This window comes from Condylura cristata, unplaced genomic scaffold (genome assembly GCF_000260355.1).
Source record: "Condylura cristata isolate star-nosed mole 26May11 unplaced genomic scaffold, ConCri1.0 scaffold00007, whole genome shotgun sequence".
Classification (NCBI taxonomy): Eukaryota; Metazoa; Chordata; class Mammalia; order Eulipotyphla; family Talpidae; genus Condylura; species Condylura cristata.
Window position 1 is genome coordinate 4,874,429 of NW_004567108.1, and position 13,022 is coordinate 4,887,450.

General features: G+C 57.6%; 1 protein-coding gene across 1 annotated transcript in view; it reads left to right on the forward strand.

Moving 5' to 3' along the window:
- Positions 1-13,022, forward strand: part of LOC101632936 (triple functional domain protein) — a 49,612-nt gene that overhangs the window by 18,742 nt on the left and 17,848 nt on the right. Inside the window, exons 3-11 of the mRNA XM_012721747.1 lie at positions 1,634-1,729; positions 5,542-5,690; positions 7,028-7,094; positions 8,348-8,451; positions 9,609-9,678; positions 10,914-11,003; positions 11,513-11,605; positions 12,237-12,287; positions 12,509-12,586. Coding sequence (XP_012577201.1) covers positions 1,634-1,729; positions 5,542-5,690; positions 7,028-7,094; positions 8,348-8,451; positions 9,609-9,678; positions 10,914-11,003; positions 11,513-11,605; positions 12,237-12,287; positions 12,509-12,586 — 798 coding nt within the window. The remainder of the gene's footprint in view (positions 1-1,633; positions 1,730-5,541; positions 5,691-7,027; positions 7,095-8,347; positions 8,452-9,608; positions 9,679-10,913; positions 11,004-11,512; positions 11,606-12,236; positions 12,288-12,508; positions 12,587-13,022) is intronic.

The window sequence follows — 13,022 nt, forward strand, 5'->3', positions numbered from 1 at the left end:
GGAGGCCCAGTGACTGACTGACAGCTGGGAGGCCCAGTGACTGACTGAAGCCAGAGGTGGAGGCAGGGCACACATTTGACTTACCCTAGGGCAGAGTTTCCTTCACCCCTTATCTCCACCTCACCCCCTCTCCTTCCTGACATGCCGTGCACCCTCTGGCGGTCTCAGCCCCAGCAAGTCACTTAGTTCTCAGGCTGGAGCTGGGGCCCCTGGGGTACAGGCGCGGGCGTGCAGGCCATGTGTTCCGGGCAGGGGGCCCAGGGGCTGAGGGGGCCCAGGGACTGCACCCCCACCACAGGGTTTCTCTGCCCGCCCCCCAGCTGAGAAGCAGAAAACTGCAACTTCTTAGGCCTATTTAGCCACAGTGAGTGCCTGGTCGACTAGTTCACCCAATCGGAGAGTGGTTTTTACATAGGGGGTCACCCCAGATTCTTCTGCCCGCCTAAAATCGTTTCTGGCGAGGGTGCTGCATGCTCTCCAGAGCAGAACTCTGTAGTGATGTTCCCGGAGACGGTATTACCTATGACTAATCTTCTGTTTTGTTCTGTTCTCTCCCCCTGTGAACGTTCGCCTGCAGCGTTACGTTGATTTGTGTTCTGTGTCTGTCTGGGCTCAGTTTCCTTACCTCGCCATTTGAATTTTTTTTTTTTTTTTTTTTTCATTTTCCTCACCCCCCATAGTCCAGTTCTCATTAGACCAAACCAACATTGGTTTTGCTAAGTGCACATCTGGACCACATATGTAAAGCCTCGTTGTAAATGTGACCCCATTACGTCTGCCGTGAGAAATGCATCCGAGGACAGTGTGTCGCATGCACCTCCACTGTCCCTAATATGAAGCAAGGTTCATATTACGCCCCCCCACCCCCCAGCTCCAGTTAATTGACAGCACACGTAATCTGCAAACACGCTGTGGTTTGCTAATTACTGAAACCTGAAGTCAGCAGCCGCTCCCCAGCCCCCTTCACCGCCACCCCCTGTACACCCCGGTTCTAGCCGTAAACGGCACCTGATAGCTTGTGAGGCCTCAGATCTCCTGTACTCTGCACTAATCATTGGGGAAATGGATGGCACAGAAAATGGTGAGCGCGTCCCCCTCCTCCTGTCTGGTCAGTGCACCCCAACCTGCCCTTTTCTTTCTCGATTCTTTCTTTTAACCCCATCGACACCGTTCTTAGTATCCTGTTTTCTTCCCTGGTTATTTAAGGATTCGCTCATTACTCCTCAAGTCTCTCATTCTCCCATTGCTCAGATTCTTTATTTATTTTTTTTTTTTTCACCTTCGCCAGTAACACAGCCAGCAGTGGCAAAGGTCTTTATTTAGTGAGTGACCCCCCGTGCCCAGTCACCTCTCTGGAAAACATTATGGTGTTCCATGGCAACTGATTAAAACCAGACCTCGCTGTCCACATGTACCCCAGACAGGTTTTATTTAATATTTCATGTCAGAACATTGTAAATTTGAAAGGATGGCTTTAAATAAATGCAAACAAAGACAAACTTGTGGTTTTTTTGTCTGGAATTACTTTTAAAAGAGGCTGAGCTTGCAGGAGAATCACTGTCCACACTGTCCACCCACTGACTAACATGAGCCTCCCCCACCCCCTCCCTTTCTCTCTGAACCTCTTTCCTAGGCCTCTTCTCGGCTCTTAGTCCGCCCCACCAGCTCTGAAACACCCAGCGCAGCGGAACTCGTCAGTGCGATCGAGGAACTGGTGAAGAGCAAGATGGTAAGGGGCCCTGTGCTGGACTCTGCCCGCTGCCTCCGGGCGCCCCGTGGGCCCTTGTCCAGGGTGTGCCCCTCCCTGTCGAGTGCACCTGGCATGTGCCACAGTTTTGGGGTCCCAAGACCATGCGCACCTCTTGCTAACTGCAAGTCTGGGGTCTCTAAGGCCACCTTCGGGGTCCATAATTCACATGAAGGACTCACAGAACTCACACCAGGTGACGTCCCCACACTGCAGTTGATAACCACAAGAGGTGATGGGGTGCAGGGGTGATGGGGTGCCCGAGAGGCATGACGGGGCAGGGGCAGGGTGCAGAGGGCCCAGGAGCATTGTCCTCTCCCAGGGACAGCGCTCGTGTGGCAATGTCATACACAGAGTCCCTGCCTCCCAGGGGCTCTCGCCCAGCCCGAGGGGCTCCCACTTGGGCTCAGTGACATCCTGGGGCTGGTTCACCTCTGTCACCCGCCTCTCACCCTGAGATCAGGATGCCATGGGCCAAAACCCCCTCCTCAGGTCACGTTGTCACTGATGACAGTCTGCCCTGGCGGGGCCCCAGGTACACACACGGCCTTACCATGTGGGCCCAGCCCTCAAGCACACCTGGCCGGCGAGGCCAGCAGAACCACGGCAGATGTGGTCAGTTCTAACCTCGAGGGGCAGCGTGCCCCATTCTGGCAGTTCCGCAGCCGCGGGCCAGCTTCCTGCTGCGCTTGGGTTTGCCGGATTTAAGAGAAAGAGGTAGGCTTGTCTATCCGGGCTTTATTTTCTCAGTTGGGCAATGTGGACTGATATCAGAAAAGCCCCAGATCAAATGTTGGTTCTTTGAAGGTGAACAGACTCCGTTGCTCCTAAGTGATAGAGTTTCTGTGTTTCTTCAATTCTGAAACCACCATCGGGACACATCAGTTATATGACTGCTAAAGTGATTCTTGCTTCAACATCGAAATCGTTCTCGCACAGAATGCTGGGAGGCCGTCCGTTGGCGGCCCGCAGGCCATCCTGCGGTGTTTAAGTCCATCTTCTTCTGAGCAGTGAGACGCCGCTGTGCTATTCGGTGGACTCCAGGTGGAGAAGAGTTGCCATGGATGGTCCCTTTCCACTCTTTCTGGTGGCGTCCCCCTTTTAAGGCTAAACAACTAAGCCTTTTCAGTAGATGCTGAGACATCTGTGCTCATGGAATCTCTTCTCAACCCAGGAGGCCTGAAGCTGTGGGGTAGAGGATAGGGCTGGCGTCAGCAAGGTGGGGGCTGACTCCTGCCGGCTGCTCCAGCCCCGTCGAGCCCCGTCAGTGAGACAGACGAGGCTCCTCTCTCCCCAGGAGAGCCCCACTGATGCTCTTTCTGATGGACGCATCTCGCTGTCATTCTCCACGGAACTTGGTCGCCATTCTGCGCTCTCTTGTCTCTGGGAAGCCACAGCTCCCTTCACCTTCTTGTCACTCGTCTTCTGACGCCCAGCAGAACTCTTTTATACAGTGGCAACATCGGGGAAGCCTGGACCCTGCTTCTCCTGCCACGTGGGTTCTTAGTCATCCGAACGCCGTCGTGGGCCACCTCTCAGGCCTAGCGCCTTCAGAGTAGGATTTAAACTGAGTGGTTTACCTGTTGGGTGCGATGTATTAATTTACTGGGTTGGGCAAGTGAGAGCAGGAATTTGCTATTACAGTTTAAGGGACTGAACCACTGAGCCCTGATGACTCGATCTGAAGAATAAAATCCACCCTGAAAATCCTTCTGGGGCTCACTCCCCCCCACCTCCATGTCCCTCATCCAGCGGCGTCTGAACACATCTTTGCCGAGCCCTGGCCAAAGGGCAGCTGGGCCAGCAGTGGCCACAGCTGTCTCGACTCGACCTTGGGGTTTTCTCCTCTCCGTTGATGTAAATGGAAAGGAAGCCGCAAGGAAGAGTGAAAGTGAATGAAACCATCATCTTGCTCAGAATAAAACAAGACACGTGAAAGCCGGAACAATGAAACCATGGGAGGTGAGCGCAGAAATCAGTGAGCTAGAAACAGGAAAAACAAAAATAAAGCAAAAAAGCAAAGTGTCCTCTGTCATTGTACAGACATCGAGGAGAGAGCAGAAACTCCCAAAGTAGGAAACTGGAAGAGAAACAAGGAGACAAGCAGCCGGGACACACTCGCGCAGCTCCACGACAGCAGATTGGGAAACCTGCGGACACTCACTCTCGAGCCCCTAACACAGGACGGCGCATCGGTGTCGCCGAGAGAGAGGAGAGGGAGAGAGGGAGAGAGAGAAGGTGGAGAAGAGCCAACACACAAAACAGCCAGGCCCGGGGGCTTCACAGATAATCACCCAATGTGAAGAATCGCCGTCACCCCCGCCCACCCATCTGGGTGAGAGATGGGGCTGTGACTCATGCTGCAGGGGGCTGTGTCCAGTCGCCATGGCGTGGCCCGGTCGGGGTTCTGCCAGCTCTCCCCAACAGAAGGCCAATTGGCCCGTTCCTCCCCGGGGCCACCGCAGCCCTTCTCGCCTCCCTCCCTCTTACCCCTCGGTGAGTGTTGCTCAGGCTAGCCCACTGCAGGGCCTCCTTGCCACTGCAGACAGTGAGCCCGGCCTCCAGCCCCCGTCCAGGGCCCCAGAGTGGGCAGGCAGGGAGCCAGCTCTGCGACTGACCCAGACCCCACCCTTTAACTGGTTTTCGTGAACGGCAGCAGCTGTTGGTGTTTCCCAGCTCTGTGGGTTTGGGGACAGGGTTCACCGTCAGGTTAATCGGGGAGACAGTCAGCAGCCCGCAGCCCGTAGACCCAGGGCACACGTGCCAGGCTCTGTCCGAGGTTTCAGGCCACACCCTGAAGCTCTGCAGCGCCTGGACCCCCAAAAGGGGAAGGTTTTTCAAATCAGTAACCCCCATGGCCCCGCTTCCTGCAGAGGACAGGGGAGCATGAGCACCCCCAGGGGGGGCGTTTAGCTGGCAGGTGGGTCTGTGTGCACAGAAGTAGCATTCAGGGCGTCATGGTTAATCAAGAAACAAGCCAAGGTCTTTCAGATGTAGCCTGCTGGCTGCCCCACAGCCTACAGCAAGGGGTGCAGGCTGTGTCCCGTGGCCCGGCCCCCCGGGCGAAACACACCCTGAAGTGCCCCGCTGGGCAGCAGGGCCCTCACCGCAAGGAACATCGCTGCACTGGAGTGCGATGCACCCAGGAACAGGGTCGGCGCGCCCGTGCAAACTAGTTGTGTTATTTCTAATTATTTGGTAACGAGGGTCAGAGTACACGGATATACATGAACCCAGCAACTTTGTAGCTGTATAATATGGGGGTGAGGACCGACCAGAGGAGTGGGGATGGGGGGCTCACAAGAACAGGAAAGGCCGATTTATTGAAATCTCTGCAGGGGGGAGGGGGAGGGGCGAGGGAGGCGAGGCTGCATGGGGCTGAGGACTGGGGGGGTCTGGTCCCCGCCACTGGCCTTTGGCACACAATGCGTCCCGCTTCCGCATTCATGGTCAAAGTGACCCCCAGAGGCCTCGTCCGCCGCCTCGTCTAGTCAGGCCTCCCAGGCCTGCCGGGGGGGGGGGGGGGGGGCTTTAGTTTCTAATCTGATAAGTGACACCGAGACAATATTCCCCTTGTATCCAGCTCTCGTGCTCAGTTTTGGGGATTTTAATTACCAGTGGGGCTTTTCGTGGGTTTTAAGCACTGGGCCACTCCACAGACAGGTTCAGTCACGTCCCGCCAGGCCATGCTCCAGTCCGGGGGTGGGGGGTGGGGGGATCTCGTCCTCCCTGGGCCTCCTGTGGCCCGGGGCAGGACATGCGCGGTGCAGCGATTCTCTGCGATTTTCTCACAGGCCCTGGAGGACCGGCCCAGCTCGCTCCTGGTGGACCAGGGAGACAGCAGCAGCCCCTCGCTGAACCCCTCCGACAACTCGCTGCTGTCTTCGTCCTCGCCCATCGACGAGATGGAAGAGAGGAAGTCCAGCTCCCTGAAGAGGCGGCAGTAAGGCCCTCTGCCCCGTCGTTTGTGTCTCCCCGCTGTCTGTCGCCTCCCAAACCGGCCGGGCCCAGCACTGGCGGGCCCAGGGCCTCCAGCCGGGAATCTGAAGAGCACAGGCCTGTCCGGCCCGGCAGCGCCGGCCGCGGCCGCTTGGTTTGTGTTGTCTTCTGCTGGCTTCTGTTTGTCCGGTCGGCTGAAGAGGCGGTTTCTGGTTTTTGTCGGGTGTCGTCAACTTGTCGGGTTGGGGGTTCCGCCCGACGACCGGCTCCCGGGCCCGGCGCATGGCATCCCCTCCCCGACGTGGCAAGGCCCACTTGAGGCTTCACTCCGGCGGCAGCTTCCAGTCCGCTCTGCAGGGCGCCTGAGCGAGGCCGCCCCGCTCTGCCACTGCCGGGACCAGGGGTGCGTGTGATAACGGGGGCTCAGGACGCCCGTGGGCTCTGCCGCCCGCCCTGGCCCACCGCCCACGCTATCTCCGTGCCTGAGTTCTGTGCTTGGTTCACTTAGATGCTGCACGAGTGAAATCAGATGGGCTCTGTCTTTCTCTACTTTCTCTGCACACGTAGTCGGGAGGGGAAAGGCAGGCAGCGTCAATCAAATGCACTCCCCCAAATTGGAGTATCTGAGGACTGCCCCTTGCTGGAAGCGTCTCTCAGGCCAGTAAATCGGCCCTGGCGGGAGCAGCAGTCCTGAAAACTGTTTCAAAGGTTTGCGCTTGCCCCTGGGAGTGAGGGAACTGCCACGCGGCCTCGGGGCACAAGCTTGGATTCAGTGGCCTCTGCCCCGGCCCCTGGAAGGCCCAGGACATGAGGGCGCACATGGAGCCGGTGGAGGGGTGGACGAGAGAACCCAGAAAGGAAACTCCTCAGGCCCACGGCGGCTGTTCCCTGCTCTGCTCGGTGCCGTCTTCCCCTACTCAGATGCCCGCGGGCAGTTTCTGAGCTGTTCAAAAGGAAACGCTTGAGTGATGTGATCAGACCCCAGGCTGGACACATGTGACACGGATTTTTATCTTGGATGTCCAGTGAAGCTTAAAACAACTTAAATCATTGAAAAAACGAACAACCACCAAAAAAGAATCGGCTTGTTTAACGTCAGGCCTTGTACCTCGCGGAAGCTTCTGTTGGTGGTCCGCCCATCGTCAGAGTCCAGTGTTGTGAATTCACCCTGTCTCGGGACCTCCGTGGGCTCACGGGTCCCCCAGGACCCTGCCCGTGTTTGGGGTGCTCAAGACTGGGAGCGCCCCAGTGGGAGCGGGAGCTGAGGGCAGCGTGCGTTTGCTAAGAGCATGCGCTTGGAAAGCGAGTTTGGGCTGTGAGTGCTGTTCTTTCTCTCTGCAGCTACGTCTTGCAAGAGTTAGTGGAGACGGAGCGCGACTACGTGCGAGACCTGGGCTGCGTGGTCGAGGTACGTGTCTGCACTGACCCACCCTCGTCGGTCCAGGGGCTCTCGGGGCGTCGCCTGCTAGCTGAGCTCCGGTGGCTTCGCAAAGCTCGAAGCCTTTTTGACCCACAAAGCCAGCAAAGTCGGAAAATGAAATTGAAGCTGTCTTACCCTGTATCACTTTTGCTTTGCTTTGTTGCATAGTACATCTGACCATAATCACTTTTTTATCATTTTCTACATGATTCCAGCCCACCAGGGTCCTTGTTCCAGAGTGTTATCTCGGGAACGTCCCTGGAGACGCCGGCGGCCGGCGGCAGGCCGTGACCAGCTGGTGCCTGCGCCGCCCCGAGTCCGCGGGGCCCGCTTGGCCTGCGCCTCCCTTTGCTGAGCGTCGCAGAGTGTCACGCGTTTGTTGACAGTAACGGCGGCCACCTGTGCGGCCGTAGCCAAGCTTCCTTCTGCCCTGAGGCAGCCACAGGCTTTTCCCTGCAATGAAGTTCAGACTGTAGCCAGTAATAGAGTCGGCTCCTCGCAGAGCTGTCTGCATGGTGTGGAAGGGCACCCTTGCCCTCTCAGCTCCGCAGTCTGTAGGGCAGCCCGTGGAGGATGTGTGTCCTCTGAAGTAACAGCCGTGGGCGCTAACTGTATGACAGAACATTCAACACGTGTCCCTCATCGCTGTCAACAGTCAAACCAGTAGCTGGAATACTTAAAAATTCTTGTACGGGCAGAGTCCTGTTTGCGTTCAAGTTTTAGACCTCAATTTAGTAACTGATTTCACCAGCGGTTGTCAAAGACCTCAATTTAGTAACTGATTTCAACGACGGTTGTCAAAAGTCATTTTGTGAAAATGTATCTTTAGATCCTTACACAAATGAGACGTGTATACAAGTATGCAAATCATTCAGAAAGAAAGGAAAATCTGTTTATATGAGATAAGTGCGGAGAACAGCGGAGAGATGTTTCTGGCCGAGCATCTTACACTTCCAGGCTGATCAGATGATCTGTTTTGTGAATTTGTTTACATTTACTTAAACTTCCCGGGGCCCCGGGGGGCGTGACCCACCCAGGCTGCAGTCTGGGAGCACAGGCGGGCAGCAGCCCGTGCCCGGACCCCCAGTGCCGTCCGGAGCTCGTGGGTGTAGCTGTGCCGTGTGGCTCGCAGCCCACAGAGCGTGACTTGGGCCCACATGGCCGGTGACGTGGTGACGTTGACTCACGTTTAAGTACGCCAGCTGAAGCATTACGTTAATGGAGTCGTGATTCCATCCCAGGGCTACATGGCGCTCATGAAGGAAGACGGTGTCCCGGACGACATGAAAGGCAAAGACAAGATCGTGTTTGGCAACATCCATCAGATCTACGACTGGCACAGAGAGTACGTGGCGCGGGGGCCTGGGAGCGCGGGCGTCTGGCCGGCACGCTGCTTTCGTGTGGAAGCTGTGTGGCCTCACGGAGGCCCGGCACATGGGGAACCCCAATGCACTGAGTCTGGGGGTGTGTTCCATTATCTTCTTCATGCTGCTCCACCCTGGGGTGTCCTGAGGCCCCGGGCACCGAACCCGACCGCCGGTTCTTCGGAACCTAGACCCGACCTTGAGCCCTCGGCTTCCCCTGTCTCTCTGCCCCCCTCAGCTCCACAGCAGGGTCACAGGGTAGAGTTACTCGTGCAGAGTGACTGGGTCAGTGGGTGCATAGCTGGGCCTCCCTGGTGGCACAGGGGTACATCTCAGCACTGTCAAACTGTTGCCAGCCACTGTGGCCCGAGTTCAGTCACCGGCCAGGGAGGGACCCCCAGAGCACGGCAGACCTCTCCTGTCTCCCCGCTGCTCCCCTCAGCAATGTGCTTAGTTGATCTGCCTGTTCTGCTCCCCGCTCTGTCTCTGGTGAAGCCATTCACCCCCTGGCCCCTCTGGCCTGTACCTCGGCTCTTGTATGTATAAATAAGTCTCAAAATAATGTTTTTTAAAAGGGGGGGGACTATCGTTGTAATTAGAGGCGCGCTGATCAAGCTAATCCTAGGCAGATGCTCCCTATTTTTTTTTTTAAGAATTCTTTTTTTTTTTATGCACACAAGAACTGGGGTGCAGGCCAGAGTGAGGGGGTGAGAAGATTCCTTATAGACAGAGTGGGGAGCAGAGATCCACTGCTGAGGGGGGCAGCGGGGAGACAGGTGGGATCTGCTGCGCCTGTGGGTCGCTCCCTGGCCGGGGATTGAACTTGTGCTTGCAGTGGCTGGGGACAGCTTCATAGTGCTGAGACTTAACCCCTGCGCCACCAGGGAGGGCCCTATTTTTATTTTTAAGTCGGTTTTAAGAACGGGCACCATGCCGCTTGCCCAGCGGCAGACAGGGCCGCCAGCACAGGTGGCCTCGCCCGCCTTCCGTGTGTGGCTGCGTGTCTCTGCTTTCTGTCCTGACAAAGCGCTCTGTCTGGAGTCACCCGTGTCAGCACAGGCCGTTTTGCAGATAGGAACCTCCGCCTCGTTAAAAGGCCAAGTCGGAAGTGGTAAAAGTATTTCTCCTTTCGTTTCAGCTTTTTTTTAGGAGAGTTGGAGAAGTGCCTTGAAGATCCGGAAAAACTAGGATCCCTTTTTGTGAAGCATGTGAGTGCACTGCGTCACCGGTGCTCCGTCTCGGCGGGCCGTGGTTAGCCTCTGCCTGTCAGACCTCAGCGGCGCGTGCAGGTGATAGGCGTGACGTCACGGGTAAAATCCGAGGGCGCGCCAGAGCACATCGGGATTAAAGTCCCCTCTGGCCCTTCGGCCTGGGGACGACCGTCCTGCTCGGTCCCCGGCCCGGCGGCCCGTTCAACTCACAGCTGCGCCGGCTGCTCCCGCGGGGCCTGGGCCAGTGTCTGAAGGGGCAGTGAGGTTAACACGGAGCCACATACGTGTGTTTAGCTAGTGCGTGCTGACATTAGCGGTCTCTCCCTGAATGCTGCTCTGCTTAAAAAGGTAACGGCAAGAATGTTCACGTTTCCACCAATCTCTTCCGCTCCTGACTCCCTGGAACATCCCTCCTCGTCTGCACCATTCTCTTGTGGGATATTAACTTGGTTAAGATAGATGTGAAAAGAGCCGTGCTCACACGGGTGTAGAGTTGGGAAGGGAAAGGGACGTCACTAGCCTGTCCAGGTAGTTCAGTTTTTGCGGCACCGCGGCAAAGCCTGACAAGCGATAACCCCGGGCTAGCGGGGCCCGGACTCTGGAGCCCCCGTGACGTCTCCCTTGCTGCCGGAGTCCACTCAGCAGCCCTGGGAGCCTCGGCGCGCCCAGGCCGACTAGGGTGGGACCTCGCTGCCTCGGGCAGGCTCCCCCAAGCATCAGAGATCGGGTGCCAGTGCCGCACGCGTCTCCCCGGTCATCACGCACCTGAGGGTCACGGCGGCAGAGACGTGTTTTCCAGACCCCACTTTGGCTTCAGATCCTACCTTTCCGCTTTAAGCAGTCACCGCAGTTGTCTTAAAATGACCGGCTTGTTTTATTTTGTTCAAGAAAACCTCTGCCAGACGCCCAGGTGTCAGCGCCTGGTTGGCTTGTCACTGCAGGAGCAGCTGCCGCGCCCGCTTCTGCAGCGGTGGGGGGCGGGTCACGAGGACCTGCAGCCCGCCAGGGGCCGGGGCCACCAGTGTGTGCTGAGCCCTCTGCTCCAGCTGCCCCGCTGCTGGGCGGGGACCCCGGGCGCGGCGTGGGGGGCCGTGGGGAGGAGCTGGTGCCGTCGTGGTTCCGGAAGGTGCCCCCACGCCGGCCTGGCGCCCGTGTTCAGGACTGTTCCCTGGACGACGGCGAGAGGCGGGCTCGCCCCGGCCCTGACCCGCCTGCCTGCCTTTTCGTTGCAGGAGAGAAGACTGCACATGTACATAGTTTATTGTCAAAATAAACCAAAGTCCGAGCACATTGTCTCTGAGTACATCGACACCTTTTTTGAGGTAAGACCTAAGATCTTTTGTGACAGTTGATTTCCAAAATAGACTTTATTTCACTAGTGGCGTTGACAACTGAAATATTCTTGCTTCCCAGGAGGTTAACCGTCCTCAGAAAATGATGCTTCTGGGTTGCAAGAATGCCACACTAACACCACACCTGTATCTGTCCCTGTCTGTAAAGCAGAGCCATGACAACGAATTCTCTGTCACAGCCCTTGGCATTCGAAGGCCAGGGTGACTGTTAAAATGGGCTTCTTTTGTCGGTCTTAAACTTCAGGCTCATTACAAATGCAGAACGATTCACGATCAAAACTTACGGCCTCAAACTAAAATATTCGATGAGCTGAAGAAAGCAGTTGCCTGAAGAAGGCCGGGAGGCTCAAGAGTCCAGCATGCACCTTCCGGGGAACAGTGTGGCCGCCGGTCCCCGTGACTGAAGGCTTCTGTCACGCCTGGTGACCGCGCCTTTGACTTGACACCGCGTGACACCTTCTTTCTCTCTGAATCCACAGGACTTGAAGCAGCGCCTCGGCCACAGGCTGCAGCTCCCGGATCTGCTGATCAAGCCCGTGCAGAGGGTCATGAAGTACCAGCTCTTGCTGAAGGTGGGCCGAGCGGGCCGGGCCTGCGGGTCTCTGCTGCGGGGAGTGGAGCACCTCCCTCGCCTTCAGATACTTGAACTCCTCCCCTCTCCCCCAGTGTTTCCTGTACAGTGAGTTCTGAATCAAATGCCAGTGCAAGTGAACTCTTTCCGCACCGCAGAGCTCTGAATAATAGTGGTTTTTCTTGACCTTACGTATTCTCCGATCCTGGAGCCGTGGGTCGAGTCAGGGTTTCCCGTGTCCGCCGCTCCTTCCTGTTGGCTCCTGCACAGCCCTCAGTTGCCAGAAATTCCCAAGTAGAGCTGAAGGCAGTGACACTTTCCCCTGCCGAAAGCGACTGTGTGGGTGGCCTCGAGAGCCTTTTCATATAAAAACCAGCCTGGGTACGGAGAGCTAGCGCTTCTGTCCGAGGACAGCGGCTACCTCTTAGCACCTCTTGGACGCATCTGGCCTGACCTTGCCTCCTGCGGCTTGAGCGCCCGTGGAGACGCCTTTCCCTGTGCTACATTTATCCCTGTTCAAGTGAGGAGTGGGAGGACAGGGCTCCCGGGCCTGGTGCGCGCTGCGTGGTCAGGGACTCAGCACCCCCCACCCCCTGCCGCCCTCGCCCTCACGTCCTCTCCTTTCCCTGCAGGACTTCCTCAAGTACTCCAAAAAGGCTAGCCTGGATACGTCGGAACTGGAGGTACACAAGTCCCCGCTGGTCACTCCCCGGCTCCCCAGCCCCTCCGTTAATGCCGCGTGACCCTGGAGGGGCCTGGCCCAGGGAGGTGGTCACCGCGGTGGCCGATCTGGGCACCCTCCTTGAGCCCCCGGGTGGGCGGGACTGCGCTCGGCGTGCGCCTGTGGTGGGAGGCCAGCTCGTCCCCGCGGAGGCTGACCCCGCCCCGCTCTCTCCCGCCCCAGAGAGCCGTGGAAGTCATGTGCGTGGTGCCGAAGCGCTGCAACGACATGATGACCGTCGGGCGGCTGCAGGGATTCGACGTAAGGCGCCTTCTCCTTTACATGTGCCCCTCGGGCCGGCGTGCCTGGCTTTAGTCCGGGACGCCTCGCTCCATGCAGAAGCTGACCGTTTTCCACTTAGTTCTTTGTCTTCTTTTACTTCTACCCGACATGGAGCCTCCTCCGACTTCTGTTGGGTACATGTGGAGCTGCCTGGGGGAGCCGGCAGGTCTCTGCTGTCTCCCCGCCCTCCACTGCTGTGCCGGTGGGTCCCCACAGGACTCCTTCCCAAGGACATACCCCTGCATTTAGCAGGAGCCCCTGAGTGTACCCCAGGACATACCCCTGCATCTAGCAGGAGCCCCTGAGTGTACCCCAGGACATACCCCTGCATCTAGCAGGAGCCCCTGAGCGTACCCCAGGACGTACCCCTGCATCTAGCAGGAGCCCCTGAGCGTACCCCAGGACGTACCCCTGC